At 56.0% G+C, this 17,387-nt stretch overlaps 3 protein-coding genes and 5 non-coding genes across 8 annotated transcripts; 7 read left to right on the plus strand and 1 right to left on the minus strand.

Moving 5' to 3' along the window:
- Nucleotides 1-111: 111 nt before the first annotated feature.
- On the minus strand, nt 112-1,592 carry LOC121097333 (40-kDa huntingtin-associated protein-like). Its single transcript, XM_040614217.1, has one exon. It carries the CDS (start codon nt 1,559-1,561, stop codon nt 500-502), a length of 1,062 nt encoding a protein of 353 aa, XP_040470151.1. The 5' UTR covers nt 1,562-1,592; the 3' UTR covers nt 112-499.
- Nucleotides 1,593-2,275: 683 nt separating this feature from the next.
- LOC121097327 (40-kDa huntingtin-associated protein-like) lies at nt 2,276-3,756 on the plus strand. Its single transcript, XM_040614195.1, has one exon. The coding sequence runs from the start codon at nt 2,307-2,309 to the stop codon at nt 3,366-3,368; it is 1,062 nt and encodes a 353-aa protein (XP_040470129.1). The 5' UTR covers nt 2,276-2,306; the 3' UTR covers nt 3,369-3,756.
- A 1,522-nt stretch (nt 3,757-5,278) lies between these two features.
- DKC1 (dyskerin pseudouridine synthase 1) lies at nt 5,279-17,202 on the plus strand. Its single transcript, XM_040614193.1, has 15 exons — nt 5,279-5,375; nt 5,620-5,681; nt 5,929-6,015; nt 6,576-6,667; nt 7,212-7,396; nt 7,883-7,947; nt 8,517-8,643; nt 9,023-9,153; nt 10,096-10,239; nt 11,295-11,415; nt 12,560-12,678; nt 13,794-13,897; nt 14,370-14,436; nt 15,174-15,332; nt 15,835-17,202. Exons 1-15 carry the CDS (start codon nt 5,360-5,362, stop codon nt 15,901-15,903), a joined length of 1,548 nt encoding a protein of 515 aa, XP_040470127.1. The 5' UTR covers nt 5,279-5,359; the 3' UTR covers nt 15,904-17,202.
- LOC121097684 lies at nt 8,052-8,297 on the plus strand. The gene has a single exon (XR_005831043.1). It is a non-coding gene; the product is annotated as a small nucleolar RNA SNORD17 (small nucleolar RNA).
- LOC121097683 lies at nt 8,849-8,924 on the plus strand. The gene has a single exon (XR_005831042.1). It is a non-coding gene; the product is annotated as a small nucleolar RNA SNORD83 (small nucleolar RNA).
- Nucleotides 9,324-9,463, plus strand: LOC121097690. The gene has a single exon (XR_005831049.1). It is a non-coding gene; the product is annotated as a small nucleolar RNA SNORA36 family (small nucleolar RNA).
- On the plus strand, nt 11,675-11,920 carry LOC121097685. Its single transcript, XR_005831044.1, has one exon. It is a non-coding gene; the product is annotated as a small nucleolar RNA SNORD17 (small nucleolar RNA).
- LOC121097687 lies at nt 12,990-13,065 on the plus strand. Its single transcript, XR_005831046.1, has one exon. It is a non-coding gene; the product is annotated as a small nucleolar RNA SNORD83 (small nucleolar RNA).
- Nucleotides 17,203-17,387: the final 185 nt, after the last annotated feature.

A 17,387-nucleotide genomic window follows, 5' to 3' on the forward strand; every position in this document is an offset into this window, starting at 1 on the left:
CGGGCTACCCGGCTCCATTCATTCGCCCGCCCAGAGCAGAATGTGCAGCCTCGCTTGGGCTGCAGCATCTTTTGCTTTCAGGAGAGGAAGAAGAAAAACCCAAAAACCTCATTTTCATGTGCTTTTTTTCTTTTTCCTTTTTTAAAAGAAACTCCAGCAACATTCAACTCCTAGATGGGCAGCCCCTCCAGCACGTGCACCCCAGGCGATCTCCTACTACAGAGTTTTCCTGCCCGCAGGCTGCCGCCGGTTCTGTCAGGAGCAGCCCGGGACCACACCGAACCAGACCCTTGGCTCTGGGGTGACATGTGCTTGGTGCGGTGGCTTCGGTCACAAACAGCACGTGGGTGGTTTATGGTGGCACACAAGGAACGAGCGAGTGAGGAGCACGTTTGCTTGTCAAGCGCTACTCGCTCCCGTTACAGAACCGGCATTAGGAATAAACGACGAGGCCACGCGCAGCAAGGCTGAGCCCGGCAAGGCCCTGCAGCGGCGGCGCTCAGAGCCCCTGCCCGGCGGGGCTGAGCATCTCCTGCAGCACCAGGTGCAGCAGGTGGTTCTGCTCGGCGCTGAGCAGCGGCCAGAGCTCGGCCTGCAGCACCTTCAGCGCCTCCGCGTCCTTCTCCTGGCACGCCAGCACGGCCGACTGCAGCAGCAGGAAGAGCTCGGCCGGCAGGTAGCTCGCTGCCGGCGGCAGCCCACCACCCGCTCCGCCGCCGCCAGGCCCCGGCGCCGCGCCGCCCTCCGCCGCCTCCCAGCAGTACTGCTCCAGCGTCCGGGCGTGCTCGGGCAGCAGCTTGGCGGGCGGCGGCTGCAGCAGCAGCAGCAGCAGCACCCGCGACACCTCGCAGCGCGCCAGCACGTCCAAGAAGGCGCCGCCGGGCGCGGCCCCGCCGCCGCCGCCGCCGCCCAGCCCGGCCCCGGCCAGCGCCTGCGCCCGCGTCAGCGCCGCCAGCGCGCCGGCGTAGTCGCGGCCCAGAAGCAGGCAGGAGGCGCGCTCGGCCAGGCAGCGCAGGGCCTCCAGCGGCAGCCGCGCCGCCGCCAGCAGCTCGGCCGCCCGCTGCAGGGGCGCGGCGGCGCGGGCGGGCCGGCCCGTATCGCGCAGCGCCGCCGCCAGCTCCAGGCACAGCCCGGCCGCCAGCGCCGGCTGCCCCCGCTCCAGGTGCAGGCGGGCGGCGAAGGCGCCGCAGCTCTGCGCCGCCGCCACGTGCTCGCCGAAGCCGCCGCGCAGCCCCAGGCGCTGCCGCAGGTCCCGCTCCTGGCGCAGGAAGAGCCTCGCCGCCTCGGCCAGGGCGGCCGCCTCGGCGGGGCCGTGGAAGAGGCTCTGGGCGCAGCGCGCCACGGCCAGCTGGCACCAGGCCGCGTAGGGCAGGCTCTCCTGGGCGCGCAGCTCCCGCGCCAGCGCCGCGAACTGCTCCGCCGCCTCCGCCACGTTCGGCTTCCGCAGGAACCGCCGCCGCAGCTTGGCCGACACCAGCCGGTACCGCGACAGGAAGTCCCCGTCCCCGCCGAGGCCCGGCCCGGAGCCGCCGGGGCCCGAGCCGCCCGCCGCCGCCAGCATCGCGCGCCGCTCGGCCCTGACGCGCCGCGCCCCGCCCCGGCCCGCCCCTCGTGCCGCCGGCCAACCGGCGCCCGGCCCGGGGCCACGCGGGCGGGGGGGGGGCCGCGGGCGGGGCCAGGGCTGCCCGGCCCTCCGGGGGCACCGCCGGGGACGGGCCCGCCTCACTGACCCCGGCACAGCTGCCTCTTTCGGGGCACACGTATCGCTGTCCATACAGCGGGCGGGAAGCCAGGTCGCCCCCGCCCCGCCAAGCGCAGCCCCGCGGCACCCTTTGGCCTGTACCGGGGCGCAGCGGCCAGTGCCCGCCCCGCGGCCGAGGGCCACGCAGCACACACAGCAGCAGCGGGGGGGGTCAGGTGAACGGCAGGGGCAGTGGAGGCGGGTGAGAGGAGACGGGATCCCCGGCGCCGGTAGGAGGCAGCCCGGTGGACACGGCACGGGGCAGAGCGGCTGACGCTCGGTGTCGCCGGCCAGGAGCCCCCGCAGCACCTTCCCTTACTGGTGTGGGTGGCTCCCACTACTCGGCACCGACCCCCGGGACGCGGGGACACCCCCATGAGCAGTGCCCGTGCCGGGGTCAGTGAGGGGGGCCCGTCCCCGGCGGTGCCCCCGGAGGGCCGGGCAGCCCTGGCCCCGCCCGCGGCCCCCCCCCCGCCCGCGTGGCCCCGGGCCGGGCGCCGGTTGGCCGGCGGCACGAGGGGCGGGCCGGGGCGGGGCGCGGCGCGTCAGGGCCGAGCGGCGCGCGATGCTGGCGGCGGCGGGCGGCTCGGGCCCCGGCGGCTCCGGGCCGGGCCTCGGCGGGGACGGGGACTTCCTGTCGCGGTACCGGCTGGTGTCGGCCAAGCTGCGGCGGCGGTTCCTGCGGAAGCCGAACGTGGCGGAGGCGGCGGAGCAGTTCGCGGCGCTGGCGCGGGAGCTGCGCGCCCAGGAGAGCCTGCCCTACGCGGCCTGGTGCCAGCTGGCCGTGGCGCGCTGCGCCCAGAGCCTCTTCCACGGCCCCGCCGAGGCGGCCGCCCTGGCCGAGGCGGCGAGGCTCTTCCTGCGCCAGGAGCGGGACCTGCGGCAGCGCCTGGGGCTGCGCGGCGGCTTCGGCGAGCACGTGGCGGCGGCGCAGAGCTGCGGCGCCTTCGCCGCCCGCCTGCACCTGGAGCGGGGGCAGCCGGCGCTGGCGGCCGGGCTGTGCCTGGAGCTGGCGGCGGCGCTGCGCGATACGGGCCGGCCCGCCCGCGCCGCCGCGCCCCTGCAGCGGGCGGCCGAGCTGCTGGCGGCGGCGCGGCTGCCGCTGGAGGCCCTGCGCTGCCTGGCCGAGCGCGCCTCCTGCCTGCTTCTGGGCCGCGACTACGCCGGCGCGCTGGCGGCGCTGACGCGGGCGCAGGCGCTGGCCGGGGCCGGGCTGGGCGGCGGCGGCGGCGGCGGGGCCGCGCCCGGCGGCGCCTTCTTGGACGTGCTGGCGCGCTGCGAGGTGTCGCGGGTGCTGCTGCTGCTGCTGCTGCAGCCGCCGCCCGCCAAGCTGCTGCCCGAGCACGCCCGGACGCTGGAGCAGTACTGCTGGGAGGCGGCGGAGGGCGGCGCGGCGCCGGGGCCTGGCGGCGGCGGAGCGGGTGGTGGGCTGCCGCCGGCAGCGAGCTACCTGCCGGCCGAGCTCTTCCTGCTGCTGCAGTCGGCCGTGCTGGCGTGCCAGGAGAAGGACGCGGAGGCGCTGAAGGTGCTGCAGGCCGAGCTCTGGCCGCTGCTCAGCGCCGAGCAGAACCACCTGCTGCACCTGGTGCTGCAGGAGATGCTCAGCCCCGCCGGGCAGGGGCTCTGAGCGCCGCCGCTGCAGGGCCTTGCCGGGCTCAGCCTTGCTGCGCGTGGCCTCGTCGTTTATTCCTAATGCCGGTTCTGTAACGGGAGCGAGTAGCGCTTGACAAGCAAACGTGCTCCTCACTCGCTCGTTCCTTGTGTGCCACCATAAACCACCCACGTGCTGTTTGTGACCGAAGCCACCGCACCAAGCACATGTCACCCCAGAGCCAAGGGTCTGGTTCGGTGTGGTCCCGGGCTGCTCCTGACAGAACCGGCGGCAGCCTGCGGGCAGGAAAACTCTGTAGTAGGAGATCGCCTGGGGTGCACGTGCTGGAGGGGCTGCCCATCTAGGAGTTGAATGTTGCTGGAGTTTCTTTTAAAAAAGGAAAAAGAAAAAAAGCACATGAAAATGAGGTTTTTGGGTTTTTCTTCTTCCTCTCCTGAAAGCAAAAGATGCTGCAGCCCAAGCGAGGCTGCACATTCTGCTCTGGGCGGGCGAATGAATGGAGCCGGGTAGCCCGGGTACCGGTGGCTGTGGCCTGACTGTTTTCTGTAGGACAGCGGCCACCTGGGGAACTGAGACCGTGAGACTGCAAGATGGCAAATCCGTTCCAGCTGAGGGCGGTTAGGAGCGAAATGAACAGCGGAGGCAGAGAGGGATGAGTTCTGGGAATGGGCTGCTTGCGCAGTTCTCTTCAGCCGGCGTTCCGGCCTGCTGCGGGGCGCCTCTGCCTCTTGGGAGCTTTTCCCGTCTTTAGGCAAAGAAGGCAAGTTCGTTAGGTGGGAAAGAAAGAAAGGAACCTGCTGCCCTTGGTGCACCCAGCTGTTGCCCACAGGCCTAGCCAAATATCTGTGGCGTGAACATGCAGTTTCAAGGAGGGGATGCCTTACTGTGGAAGCTAGAGAGACTGGTGGTCCCAGGAGAACTATGCATGTTGTGTACGTAAAGAGCAATTCTAGTGCACCCCACTAACGGTAAAGGAAACCTGTTTGCAGCAAACAGTCCCCAGAGATCCTGGCAGAACTCTGAGGCTCCAGGAGAGAGATCGGTCCTGTTTGCACACCTGGGAGAGAAGGGAGAAGCAAACAATAATTCTGGTATAAGTGGTATTGCGTGTGCCTCCAATGTTAATATTTGGTTCCAGAGGCAGCAGTGTTTTCAAATGCTTTGCCAGTGTTTCCTTTTCCAGTGTTTTTCAGGTTCCACGCTTAGGAACTTGCAGTTTTCCTGGCTACAATGCAAACATTGATTCCTGCAATACTGAAGAAGTTAATTACCACAAAGCTTTTCTTATCTGCATAAAGTTATAGATGAGTAATGTTTAATTAGGCGTTTGATGATGTTTTCTAGGTTGGCCACGGACATGCCATGCTGTGAAGCAAAAATAAAAGTCTGTGCTTCAAAAGTACTTGCAACCACCTTTTTCAATTAAAGCAGGTGAAACCACTGTTAGAATGTCGCATGGTGGCCATGCAAAGTGGGGACTGTCAGACACTGTTTCGGGCTAGAGCGATAGCTGTGTAGTGTTAATTCCCAGAGACGGGACGTCGCTTAAAGTGCCTGGATTATCTGAACTCGGAACACTAAAAACTGCACGCGGGTGAGGTTTGGTCACTGTCGAGAACCTTCCTCGGGGCGCCAGGCCAGGGCGAACCGCGGCTGCAGTAACTGCGGTTTGTGCTGGCGGGGCCGCCGTTCCCCGCTCTGCAGAGGGGTCGCGCCCACGCCACCGCCCGCAGCGCCCAGGAGCGGTGTGGCCCCGGGATGGGCCGTGGGAGTAGCGGGGCTCGGGACGGTGAGGGGAGCGGTTCGGGCCCCGCGACCGCTGGCAGCGCCGGGCTGGAGCGCCCGATGCTCTGTACCGGGCAGAGGAGCCCGTGAGAAAGGTGAGGGGCACCCGCCCGCACAGCGCTGGGGCCGACGGGAGCGGTCACGTGCTGCTGCGGGGCTTGTCGGGAAGGGGGCGGCGCTTCCGGTCCTTGCGCGGCGCGGCACCACCACGCGGCGCGGCCATGGCGGATGGGGACGGTGCGCAGCGGGTGTACCGGCGGGGTGGTGCCCCTGCCGCGGGCTTCGCGCGGGGGCGGGTTTGGGGCTTAGGCTTGGGGAGCCCCGGCGGGGAGGGGTTCGCTCGGGGCTGCTGTGGCGCCACGTGGGGCGCGCCCGGCCCGGGAGGGGGTTCGGGGCTGTGGGTGTCCTCCTGGGCCTGCCCCGCTGGCGCGGCGGCACCGGGTGGGCCGTGGCGGGGATGCTCAGCTTGTCTCTCCCGCAGGTTCCAGCGTGAAGAAGCGGCGGAAGAAGGAGAAGCGGGCGCTGCCCGATGAGGATATAGCGGTGAGCGCGGGGCTGCCCGGGGCCCGGATCGCGGGATCGAGGGGTTCCCAGCCCGGGCCGCGGGGTCCGGGAATCGGGCTGGCGGTGGCTCGTAGCGTGCCAGAGCGGGCTTCCCCGCTGCCGCGACCGGAGGGAGAGCGGGCGGAGGGCGGGACCGCGTGGCGGGGAGCGGGACCGCGTGGCAGCGGGCGGGAGCGCGGGCCTCCCAGCGCCGTTCTTCAACCTGAGTATCTGCATCCGCCCCCAGGACATCCAGCACACCGAGGAATTCTTCATCAAGCCCGAGTCCCGGATTGTCCAGCTGGACACGTCCCAGTGGCCCCTGCTGCTGAAGGTACAGTGGGTTATAGGCAACCTCGTGGCCCGTCCGCGCCCCCTCCGTTGTCCCTCCCGGTGCAGGCCCGTGGTGGTGCACGGTTCCTTCCTTCCAAACCCTGCTGCTAAGAAACCGCATGCGTGACTCTCAAAGTGGAGACGAGCCTTCCACGTGTAGAAATCACGTTAAAAATTTTGGCCAGCAGTATCATTTGCATGCCTGCTTTCTAAGTTTGCCATCTCCTGTAAAGACCCCACCAGATTTCTTCAGCTATTTATTTCGGTCTGACAGTGGCCTGTGGTCTGTGTAGACTTCTGAGTTGTTTGTGCTGAGTTTCTGGGGCACACTTGATCTATTCTGGGGCTGGTATTCTGCTGCTTTCCTATCTCTTTCTGTGCAGGACTTCCCTTTCTGTAAAATGTTGTGGTTTCATCGTTGGGTAGTTTTCATTTTGGAAGAGGCTCTCTTGCTTAAATGTACAAGTTAGACGTGTGACTGGGGAGATGTACTGGGGCAAAGCAATGCTGAAACCACTGTAAGCTCAAGAACACTTGTAACTTGTTGCTTGGATTTTGTAGAACTTTGACAAGTTAAATGTGATGACAGCACACTACACGCCTCTTTCTTCCGGTGCTAATCCCCTGAAGAGAGAGATTTCTGACTATGTTAGGTGAGTGTAATAAGGGCCAGAGTGGTTTATTTTTCTTTCACAGTTAATATAATATTCTCGAAACATTTTTTTGTTCTGTATTCCCCTTTGACCTCTCTGCTTGACTCGGTGCCTTGCTACTAACCAGTAGATGTCTAAATGGGACCTGCTGGTCACTTCCTGTAAAGTTTGCTTTGTTCTGGGGTTGTGGCTCGTCTCTGGACAGACGTGCAAACACTTGAGGAAGTCTCTGGGGTCTTATGGAAAATCTTTTGGCTTGCTAGACTTTGAGACTGCTTGGACTTTGTAGCATTTGATATGGTTGAGTGCAGAGTAGTGATGAGCAGGCTGGGGAGAAGAGAATTCTTTGAATGCGAAATAATCACCTGCTGTGTGTGGAGCAGCTGGATGTGTGCTTACTGAGGGTAGCTGTGAGGCTCGTCGCTTACTTGGCTATGTAGAAATACAGAAATCTTTGCAGGCATTACAAATACTGTCAAAGTTTTTGTGCTCTTGCTGTGTTTGCCCTGATGCTTAGCTCCTACTCTGTCATCTTGCACTGTAGGTCTGGCTTTATTAACCTAGACAAACCTTCCAATCCATCTTCCCATGAGGTGGTTGCATGGATTCGACGCATCCTTCGAGTAGAGAAAACTGGACACAGTGGCACTCTGGATCCTAAGGTGACTGGGTGCCTCATCGTATGCATTGAGAGGGCAACACGACTTGTCAAATCCCAGCAGAGCGCAGGTACGTTTATTGCCTGGGACTATTTACAGTCTAAGTGACTGGGGAGATGTGGCATTCTTTTGGAGATAAATGGAGATTTCCAGTCTTTAAAAGGGCTACCCTTGGCCTTCAGTGCCTTGAGCTCAGGGGTTGCTTATCTTTCTCACTCCAACACAGTGAGGGCGCACGTATGCTGTCACAAGTTTGGTTGGTTGGTTGGGGTTTTTTTGCATCTCTGGGGCTTGTACTGTTTAGTCAGTGAAAACACTTCTGACAGACTGTTTTCATCCTCTACCAGTCCAGTGAAATAAAACTTGGTGAAGAAATAAATGTAACTTAGACTTATTTTGTTGGAACCAACTCCATAATAAACGCTATGTACTTCCTAGGAGAGAGGATTGTGATAATGTCAGGGCTCTGTGGATGTGTGGCTGTGAAGCAGTGTGGACCTTGAGGTCAATATTAAATGCAAGCGGCCACTCCTGACTGCTCTTGTCATTCTTTCAGGCAAAGAGTATGTGGGAATTGTTCGGCTGCACAATGCAATTGAAAGTGAGGCTCAGCTTGCCAGGGTAAGTCTCGGCATGCTCTTAGCCATGCTGGCAGTTCACAAGCAAAGTGTGCAGTGTTGGTGGGAGATCAGAGGGTAGGAGTGGAGCTCAGGTGCACTCTGTGTGTGAGGTGATGACAAAGTTTATCCATTCTCTGAGTGCAGTGGTGCTGCCCTCCTGCAGCACCCTGATTCCTGTTCTAGGGTCTGGGTGCTGTGCAGCCTCCAGAGACCCTTTAGTCTCCCAGTGTCCTACTGGGGGCTGCTGTGGTGTGTGGCTGGCTGCGTGCAGGAGTGAAGTGGTGCTGGCAGGGTCGGAGCCCCTCTTTTGGAGCTCCGTCCTCACTGAGATGAGGGATGATGTCTGATCACATACTGCCACCTGATGAAAAAGCTTAGCTGTACTCACTGGCAGTTGGGGTAGCATTTTGACCACATCATTGGTTCAGATCGACTTTATTAAATATGGCATCCCCAAATTATGATGAACCTTGTGGTTTCTCACTGATGGAAGTGGTCATGGTTGCTGGAGAGCCCAAAGTGCTACATTAAGGTGTAGATGTGAGCTGTTATTTCTCCTTCTGCCCTCAGGCAATTGAAACTCTGACAGGTGCGCTGTTTCAGCGACCACCCCTCATTGCTGCTGTCAAACGACAACTGAGAGTCAGAACCATCTATGAGAGCAAGCTGGTGGAGTATGATCCTGAGAGAAGATTAGGTAAACCAGGGCTTTTCTGCCGCCTTCTTATTAAGCTGACAGTTGACAAAATTTCCTGTGAAATGGGCTGCTTCCTGTTCTTGAAAGATGTCTTAAGTCCTAAATCCTTGCCATCATTGAGCAGTAACTGCTTCATGCATTACTTTGGTTTGTTGAGAAGCGAGTCCCTTCTGGCTCTTTGTACTGTTGCATCCTTTGTTGAAGAGCCAAATGATGTCAATTAGAGAACATTAGCACTCAGTGCAAAGATGACCTTCATCTATCACCCCAGGCTGATGGCTCTGTGAAGGGTTGGGCACAGAACTTCACTTGGAGCGAGCTTCTTGATGTGGTTCATTTCTAGATACATATTTAAATACTCTTCTGTCCTGCGTTTCAGGTATTTTCTGGGTGAGCTGTGAAGCAGGCACATACATCCGAACACTCTGTGTTCATCTTGGTTTGCTGCTTGGTGTGGGGGGCCAGATGCAAGAGCTCCGCAGAGTGCGCTCAGGAATCCTGGGAGAGAAGGTAGAGTGGTAGCTGTAACTATAACCAGCAAATTTAAAATTGCCAAAATTGCGAGAGTTCATTGGAATTGTGTTTTACAGTGTTGGGAGATGGTATATAGGTGCATGGTGGCTGGGGGAAGTTTTGTGAATAGCCCTGAAAATGTGGGGGCTCTTCCATAGACGGCCCGTAACCAAAGTGTTGAGCTCAGTTCAGGGTGTTGCCCCTGTTCTGGTAATTAAGCTTTGGGACAATGAGTGACTGGGAAGCACACCATGGTGACTGAAACCCCAAGGTGTTTTATGCCACCTGTGTTTCTTGGCCCACAAACCATGCACGTGCCGTGAGTTCAGGTGTGTGAGCTGTCTGCTTAGCAGTCTGTGACTGCTTGCTGTCTACAATCTTTTCAGTTTGGTCATAGCTGGGTCTTGCTGCTGATCCAGATCCCAGAACTAATTTATTTACTTGCAAAGCAGGAGTGTCAGAATGCAAGTGCTTCCCCATCCATCTGTGCTCTTACTTACCACAGTTGTAATCACTGGCAATCATTTCTGAATTCCGGGTGTTGGGGTGCTTACAGCTGATTCCAGTATTTATTCCATGTCACAGATTGAAGAGCTGGTTTATATAGACCTCTACTCACCGATCTTGGTCTAGATGTCCCAGGTGTTAGTTTGTTTGGTCATACTTCAAAGTTTCATGTGGACAGACCTTACACACTAGATCCAAGTGCTATCTGAGATGGGTTGGGCTGAAGTCTGTGGTAGCACAGCTCAAGCTGACCTCAGACTGCTGATGGAAGATATTCTTGCTTCTTTTAGGTTGCTTTTTTGATGCTTCTGAGTCAGACATCTGTTTATCTCCCTTTCAGTACACTATTTGCTGTTGGACTTCAGCTGTTTTCTTGTGTGTGTTTTGAGTTGGTGGCTGGTAGGAGAGTTTAGAGGGGTTGTGTCTTTGCAGGACAACATGGTGACTATGCACGATGTACTGGATGCACAGTGGCAGTATGACAACAACAGGGATGACAGCTACCTGCGAAGAGTTATCCTGCCATTGGAGAAACTGCTGACTTCACACAAGCGGCTAGTCATGAAAGACAGTGCGGTGAGTTACTGAGATAGTGCCACTTGACAGCCAGAGACTGCAAAATGTCCTCCTAACGTCTTGTGGTTTAACTCCAGCTCGTAACAAACTACCGTGCAGCTACTTACTCGCCCCCCTTTCCTCCTTCCCCACCCTGAGGGATGAGGAGGAGATTCAGTAAAAAAGTAAAGCTCATGGGGTTGAGATAAGAACAATGTAATAATTATTATAGTTATATTTTATTTTAATGATAACAATTGTAATGAGAAGGGGACAGAGAAAGGAATAAAATCCCAAAGGGAGAAAGCCCAAGCGATGCACAATACAGTTGCTCACCACTAGCTGTCTGATCCCCAGCCAGTACCTGAGCGGCAATCAGCAGGCCCCAGCCAACTCCCCCCAGTTTATATACTGAGCATGATGTCCTGTGGTGTGGAATATCCCTTTGGCTAGTTCGGATCAGCTGTCCTGGCTGTGTCCCCTCCCAATTTCCTGTGCCCTGCCAGCCTTCTCGCTGGCAGGGCCTGAGAAATTGAAAGTCTTTGACTTAGTCTAAACCTTACTTGGCAACAACTACAACCATCAGTGTGTTATCAACATTGTTGTCATACAAAATCCAAAACACAGGATTGTACCAGCTACTGAGCAGAAAATTAACTCTGTCCCAGTCAAAACCAGAGCACTTGTACAGCTAATACAATAAATGGGGGATCAGGATTCACATGGTGTCTGGCACTATCCAGATTGTGAGCTATGTAGGACCCAGTATGGGCCACTGCCAGATCAGCAGTAAGATGCAAGAGCCAGGAATTGAGTAGCAGAGGAGCTGCTCTCCTCACTTCAGGAGAATGCTGATCGTTGTAAGAGTTCTGCCTCATGTTGTTTGCTGTGGTAGGTGCTTTACTTGCGTTATCCAAAGCTTCCAAGTTTTATATAGTGGACAATAAGAAATAGATATGTAGGGATGTTATCGCTGGGACAGTAATGGCAATGGGAAGCTAAAATACTAGAGACCTTTCTTACCTTGTTTTTATTCTGTAACAGCTTATAAGCCCTCCTGTTCCCTACATTTTCAGGTTAATGCCATTTGCTATGGAGCCAAGATCATGCTACCTGGTGTCCTGAGATATGAAGATGGTATTGAACTTAATCAGGAGATTGTTGTCATAACCACAAAAGGAGAAGCTATCTGCCTAGGTATGGAACTACTTGTTCTTTCTTGTGCCCAGCTAGCTGCAGAAATAACAGATTGTGCTCCAGTGAATGCACAACAAATGAGTCCCCACGTGCAGAAGGTTTAAATAGTGCTTCCTCATGGGGATTGTGGGCTAGTGTGCCCAACACCAGCCATCTTTAGCCAGGATTTTAAGAAACAGTGGCTGCATCGGTCCTTGGCAAGGTGTGAAGAGTTCTTCAGCCTGCTCTCAGCTGCATAATGCTCAGGTGCGCTCTGTGTGTGAGGTGATGACAAAGTTTATCCATTCTCTGAGTGCAGTGGTGCTGCCCTCCTGCAGCACCCTGATTCCTGTTCTAGGGTCTGGGTGCTGTGCAGCCTCCAGAGACCCTTTAGTCTCCCAGTGTCCTACTGGGGGCTGCTGTGGTGTGTGGCTGGCTGCGTGCAGGAGTGAAGTGGTGCTGGCAGGGTTGGAGCCCCTCTTTTGGAGCTCTGTCCTCACTGAGATGAGGGATGATGTCTGATCACATACTGCCACCTGGCACATCACAATTCCTGAGCATATGGGTGTAAAAGGACTGGAGCAACTACCAGCTTCTGTGAAGTGACTCTAAAGGGCCCTTTGTTCTAACTAGGGTCTTCAAAGAAGCTGTGTAGGTGACAGGAGCTGACATACTGTACAGATGGTCAATCATGGTGCTCAGTGCTGCACAGCCTCACGCTCCATACAGACCTGTAGGATTGAGGGACCTTGGAGGTCTAACGCAGCCAAGCCGTTCCACCCTTTTTCTGTACTGCTAGCACTCTTGTCATCTCAGGGACCTGACAAGAAAAACATAATTTATTGGTAAAATTAGTCTCCTGCAGTTTGGCTCTGCAAGGTTTTGGGAGCTGAGGAAGGAGCAGCAGTGCTTCTTTCTGTAGTGGAATTCCTTGAGCTGCCTGGAAGTGCTCCAGCAGCTGCTCACAGAGCTCTTTCCCATGCAGCGGTGTTGGTGCTGCTCTAGGAAATGGTTGGTCTCACTGTTTTGGGGTGAAATGATGCTGGTGGGGGGTGTTGCTCCTCTTTGTGCTGACAGAGGAAGAACAGGCTGAACACAGCAGGTTCCTGCATTGCTGTTGCAGTTCTGCTATTAAAAAGTTAATGAACTCTGCCCGCTTCTGTAGCCATTGCCTTGATGACCACAGCAGTCATTTCTACCTGCGACCATGGCATTGTGGCGAAGATCAAGAGAGTCATCATGGAGAGAGACACGTATCCCCGCAGATGGGGTCTTGGTCCCAAGGTGAGTGGTGTGGGGGCGCAGTCAGTCCCAGGGCAGTGGTGGGTGCCCAGCTGTCAGGATGTGGGATTCCAGGCCCCTCGAGCAGAGCTGCATCGGTGCCTTCTCCAGGGCCTCGGTGTAATTCTACTGTGCTCTTCTAGAGCCACGATGGTGGCGCTTCCCAGTTAGGGGGTCTTGTGCCAGCCCAGTGCTGGTGGCAGTGAGGCTTTCCCTCCCGGCAGAGCCTAGGCAGCTCTACTCAAGGTCCAGCTGAGGCTGGTTCTCGGGTGTGGGCTTTTCAGGTCTGTACAGCACCAGCCAAATGATAGAGAGCCAAATGATGTGAAGTGGATTGCATTAGCACTCTGTGCAAAGATGACCTTCATCTATCACCCTGTACTGATGGCTCTGGAGGGGCTGGGCAAGGAGCTGCTTTTCCTTCTGGTGCAACTGCAACAGTGCCAAAATGGAAACTGTCTTGTGAGACGCTAAATTGCTAAAGGACAGGAGCAGTGGGAACAGTTGTTGGGTTCCTCTCCTGTCTCAAGCATGTGGTAGTCACGGAGGCCAGCGGTACTAGCATAACTGCAGCCAGACTGGTGTTTCACTGTGGTGAGTGATGCAGTGTGGGCTTAAAACTTGGTGTTGCTGTGGCTAATTCCAGTCTTGTGGTTCAGGTGAAATGTAGAAAGCTGTGGGGATGCATGTACATGTATCTTGCAGCAAATGTGAGGTAATGTGGTCCAGTTCAAGCACTTTGCAAGGCTTTGCTCCAGACTTAATTTGCAGCTGGAGTGGTTCGGCTGAAATGTGTCAGGTCATTTAAACTGGAGAAACCCAGTCAAAGATCTGAGCTCCATGATGTGCAGTCATCTTGTTCTGCTGCTGTTACTTCCCCACAAAGTAGCCCTTATTTACTGATGAAGATACCTTCTGTCTTGAGACTCGTAGGCTGCTGTGCAGGGGATGTTTTATGTAATTTATTAGAAGGTCCTTGGAGAAGCGTTAAATCAGTAACGCTCTGGTTATTGGCTTGTCTTCTTCCTGGATTACTTCCTCTTAGGCTGAGTGGGTGAAGCCCTGGGAGGATTTCTCCTCCCTGGAGCTGCAGGCTGACTTGTTCATGTTGCTCACAGGCCAGTCAAAAGAGGATGATGGTCCAGAAGGGTCTGCTGGACAAGCATGGAAAGCCCAATGAGAACACACCAGATTCCTGGAAGAAGGAGTATGTGGATTACAGGTGGGTACATGGTGTGTGGCTTCTGTATGGTGGGTACAGGGGAGCCCCGTGCAGCAGTGGCTGGGCTGGGTGCTGCCATTTGTGCTTGGAACACCTTAGGCATAGCCTAAGACTGTCTGAGCTAGGACCAGTCTGGACCCGTGGGGTGTGGTGGTATTTCTTGCAGTCCCAGGTAATGTGCTGCTAGTGGGCTGCACTGGAGGGAAGGGCCCTGGGCAGACAGTTATCCCTTTCTAGCCTGTGCTTGTGGTTTTAGAGGGAGTCAGTCTGCTAAATTAAATGGGGGAGGCCTTGCTGTTGCCCAGCCCAGCTGGCTCTGGTGCAGGCTGCAGGTCGTCCCCACACCAGCCCCTGCCCCCCCAGCATGTGATGTGGGTTACAGAGCCCTTGCAAGGGGGACAGGGCTTTGTACTTGTACAGAGTGGTGTGAGGCAGTGGGTGTCCTGCTGAGCCTGGGGATCTTCTCTTTCAGGGATGCTTGCAAGAAAGAGGCACCTGCTGTTCCCAGAGTTGTTTCAGAGCTGGAGAGGGCTCCAAAAGTGAGTATCATCAGTGGTTTCTGGCTGTAAGGTTGTTTGGGCCCTGATGAGGAGTGAATATGCTCCTGTTCCTTCAGGCAGTTGGTATCAGTTGCTGGATTGTGTGCTGCTTTGATTCGTTGTTTTACAAGGGAAGGTGTTTTGTATTCTGGGAACCTAGTGCCCTGATGTGTGTTGTGGTTGCGAGGCCCGTGAGCCACCTGTAGGGTGACCTGTTTAGGGTCTTCCCCCAGGGTGTTTGTACTTTGAGTGTGAGTTCTGTAGCACAGTATGAGTATAAGGAGCTCTGACTTGTGTACAAGCTGCAGCATCCAAGGAAGTGTTGTATGGAGCCACAATGGAGATTTGTTGTGCCAGAGACCCTTTCTGGAGACTACGGGCAGTTGCAGAAATCTCCATGCAGGAGTTGCTTAAGTCAGGGCTTGTGCTGTGATTGAAGGATCTACGTCAGGGCTTGTGCATGCACTTGGAAAGGTGCAGCAGCGTTTCAAACTCTGGAGCATTTGGGGTACAGGAAACACAGTAATACAAGGTGCAGCTCTGGCAGAAACAAATTCCAGACAGTGTATGCTGGAGTGGACCACTGGCAGTCTGTAGCTCGCTGCCCTGCTCAAAGCCTTTTTAACAGCAAAGTTTGATTGAACCAGGCAAAATAGTTGCAATGGCTTGCAAATTGTTTTCCCATCACTTGAGCTCCTTTGGAAGGTGGCATGGCTGACAATGTGTTCCCCTAACAGAGGAAGCGAGACTCGGAGAGTGAAAGTGAGGAGGCTATGACCCCACCATCCCCTGCCACCCCACCACCAGAGGAGCTGAGCGAAAAGAAAAAGAAAAAGAAGAAGAAAGAGAAGAAGGCCAAAGAGGCAGCTGGGAGTGGGGGAGAGCAAATAGAAGTGGTATGTAACTCCATGCTGTCATGGTGTGGTCCAAGCATGGGAGAGATTGCTGTCTCTCCCTACTGTCTCCAGGATGAATGCATCAGCATCCTTCTGTGCATGTCCCTAAAGTGCCAGGCTCCCCACAGGCAGAGAAAGGTGTCTGTATGTAAGTGCATTTGTAAACTGAACTGGCTGAGGGTGGTGGGAGATCAGGCAGGTGAGGCTTGTGGGGGTGGATCTGCAGTGGGGCGGGAATGGGGTGAGCAGCCATCTGTGCCCCAGCGGGTGGGTGGGTAGATGTTCCTGCCAGATCGCCTCTGTGCTCTGGTGCCCTGTAACAGGCCCAGGTGGGAGGATGGTGGCATTCAGTCAGGCGTGCTTGAGCGCTTGTATGGTGGTGGTGAGGGAGGATTGTGGCCGTGGGGAGCCTGCACTGCATCTGGAGTGGGGCAGTTCCTTCTGAAGTGAGCAGCAGGGGGTTCTTTTCGATTCTTTCCTGACCTTTCCAACCCCTTTGCAGACCAGTGAGACCAGCACCAAGAAGAAAAAGAAGAAGAAACAAAAGGAGGTAGAAGAGAGCTCGGAGTAAGCGACTGGATCTGTTCAAAGCAGTCGACCGCATCGGTGGGGAGGGAGGAGTCTGAGGCTTTGAGAAAGAGGACTGGCTGTGTGGCAGACAGGCCAGCAAGTTCCAAGTTCCTTTTCGCTTGTGTATACGAGTGAGCAGGTGTGTTAACCCGGGATACACCCTGCTCAGGTACCGCTCCTCATCCTGTTTTAAGGGTTGCCAGAGGACTGGGGTGCCTGACAGCCCCTGCACTGGATTGCTCTCTAAAGCTGAACGCCGTGATGCCAATAGAAGTGCTACCTTCAGGGAAGCTGTAGCTCCTGGCCCTTACTTGGTGTCTCTGTTTTCACCTTGAGAGGGAGGAATAACATTTCTCCCCACATCTTGTCCTGCCTCTTTCTTCCTTTTCTTCCGAGGTTGGAGCTGTTACCTGACAGTCACAGAATACGTTGGTGTCTGGAGGACTGGCTTTGTCATGGCCCATCTGAGTGGGTTTGGGTGGGGACAGATTGGTTATTTGAAGGGCTCTGGTTTTAATCTGGCCATATGCTTGGCTTGACCCTCAGCTAAATTTCAGAAATTACTGAAAAAATTCTTCAGTACTTTTTTCAAACTTTATCATAAAAGGATTAGAACATTAAATTCCTGCTTTTTGTTTTGTAGTGCAGAGACCTGCTTGTTAATTGTCAGCTGATCTCCAGACCCAGTGCCCAAGCGACTTGGTCAGTGTGTACCTCGCGCTGGCTCTTTGCTCATTTCTATCCTGTTGTTGGAATGGGACTGCAGTGCTTTCAGCTGCCTTCTCTGGTACTGATATTTAATATGCTTAGAAGGCTAGAAGTGGGGATGCTGCTGGGGGCAGAAGCAAAGTAACCAGAAGGTGGCTGGCCCGTATAAGGGCTGTTGGGACCAGAATCCTCATGAAGAAAAGCTTAGCTGGAGGCAGCTCTGCAAGGGGCGCCAGGCATGGGGCTTGAGTGGTTTCAGAAAGAGTTGTCTTAATTTTCCTTATCTGGGGTGGCTCGCTAGGGGCAGGAGGTCTCTCCTCTGTTAGGGGGGTGGTGTTGACCCAGGAATTTAGCTCCTTTTAATGGGGAAGGATCCAGGTTGCTTTGTTCTCTTTGCTGCAGAGATTCTGTAACATTTGTCTTAGCTTCATGCATTGTTTTTGTCTTAACTGTTTGACTTTCCTCCAACTGATGGTAGGAGATACACGCAGGCAGTGGGGCCAGCAGTTTGTGGCTGTCAGAACCTGACCAGAAAAAAAGTCCATTTTTATTTACTCTTTTTTTACATAAAAATAAAAGCCCTATTTTTGAATGGGTGATTTTCTTGCTCATCTGGCTGCTGTAAGAGGTCAGTGGTCTGTTCATCAGGAGAGTAGGCAGCTTAACGCATGTGTGTGCTGCACCTGGGCAGGTAAATAGCTGCCTGTTCTGCCCAGCCTTTCTGCTACTCTGCTGCAGAAGCTGCTGGTGCAATGAAGTGGTCCTGTTGACATGGAC

Source organism: Falco naumanni, chromosome 14 (genome assembly GCF_017639655.2).
Source record: "Falco naumanni isolate bFalNau1 chromosome 14, bFalNau1.pat, whole genome shotgun sequence".
Taxonomy (NCBI): Eukaryota; Metazoa; Chordata; class Aves; order Falconiformes; family Falconidae; genus Falco; species Falco naumanni.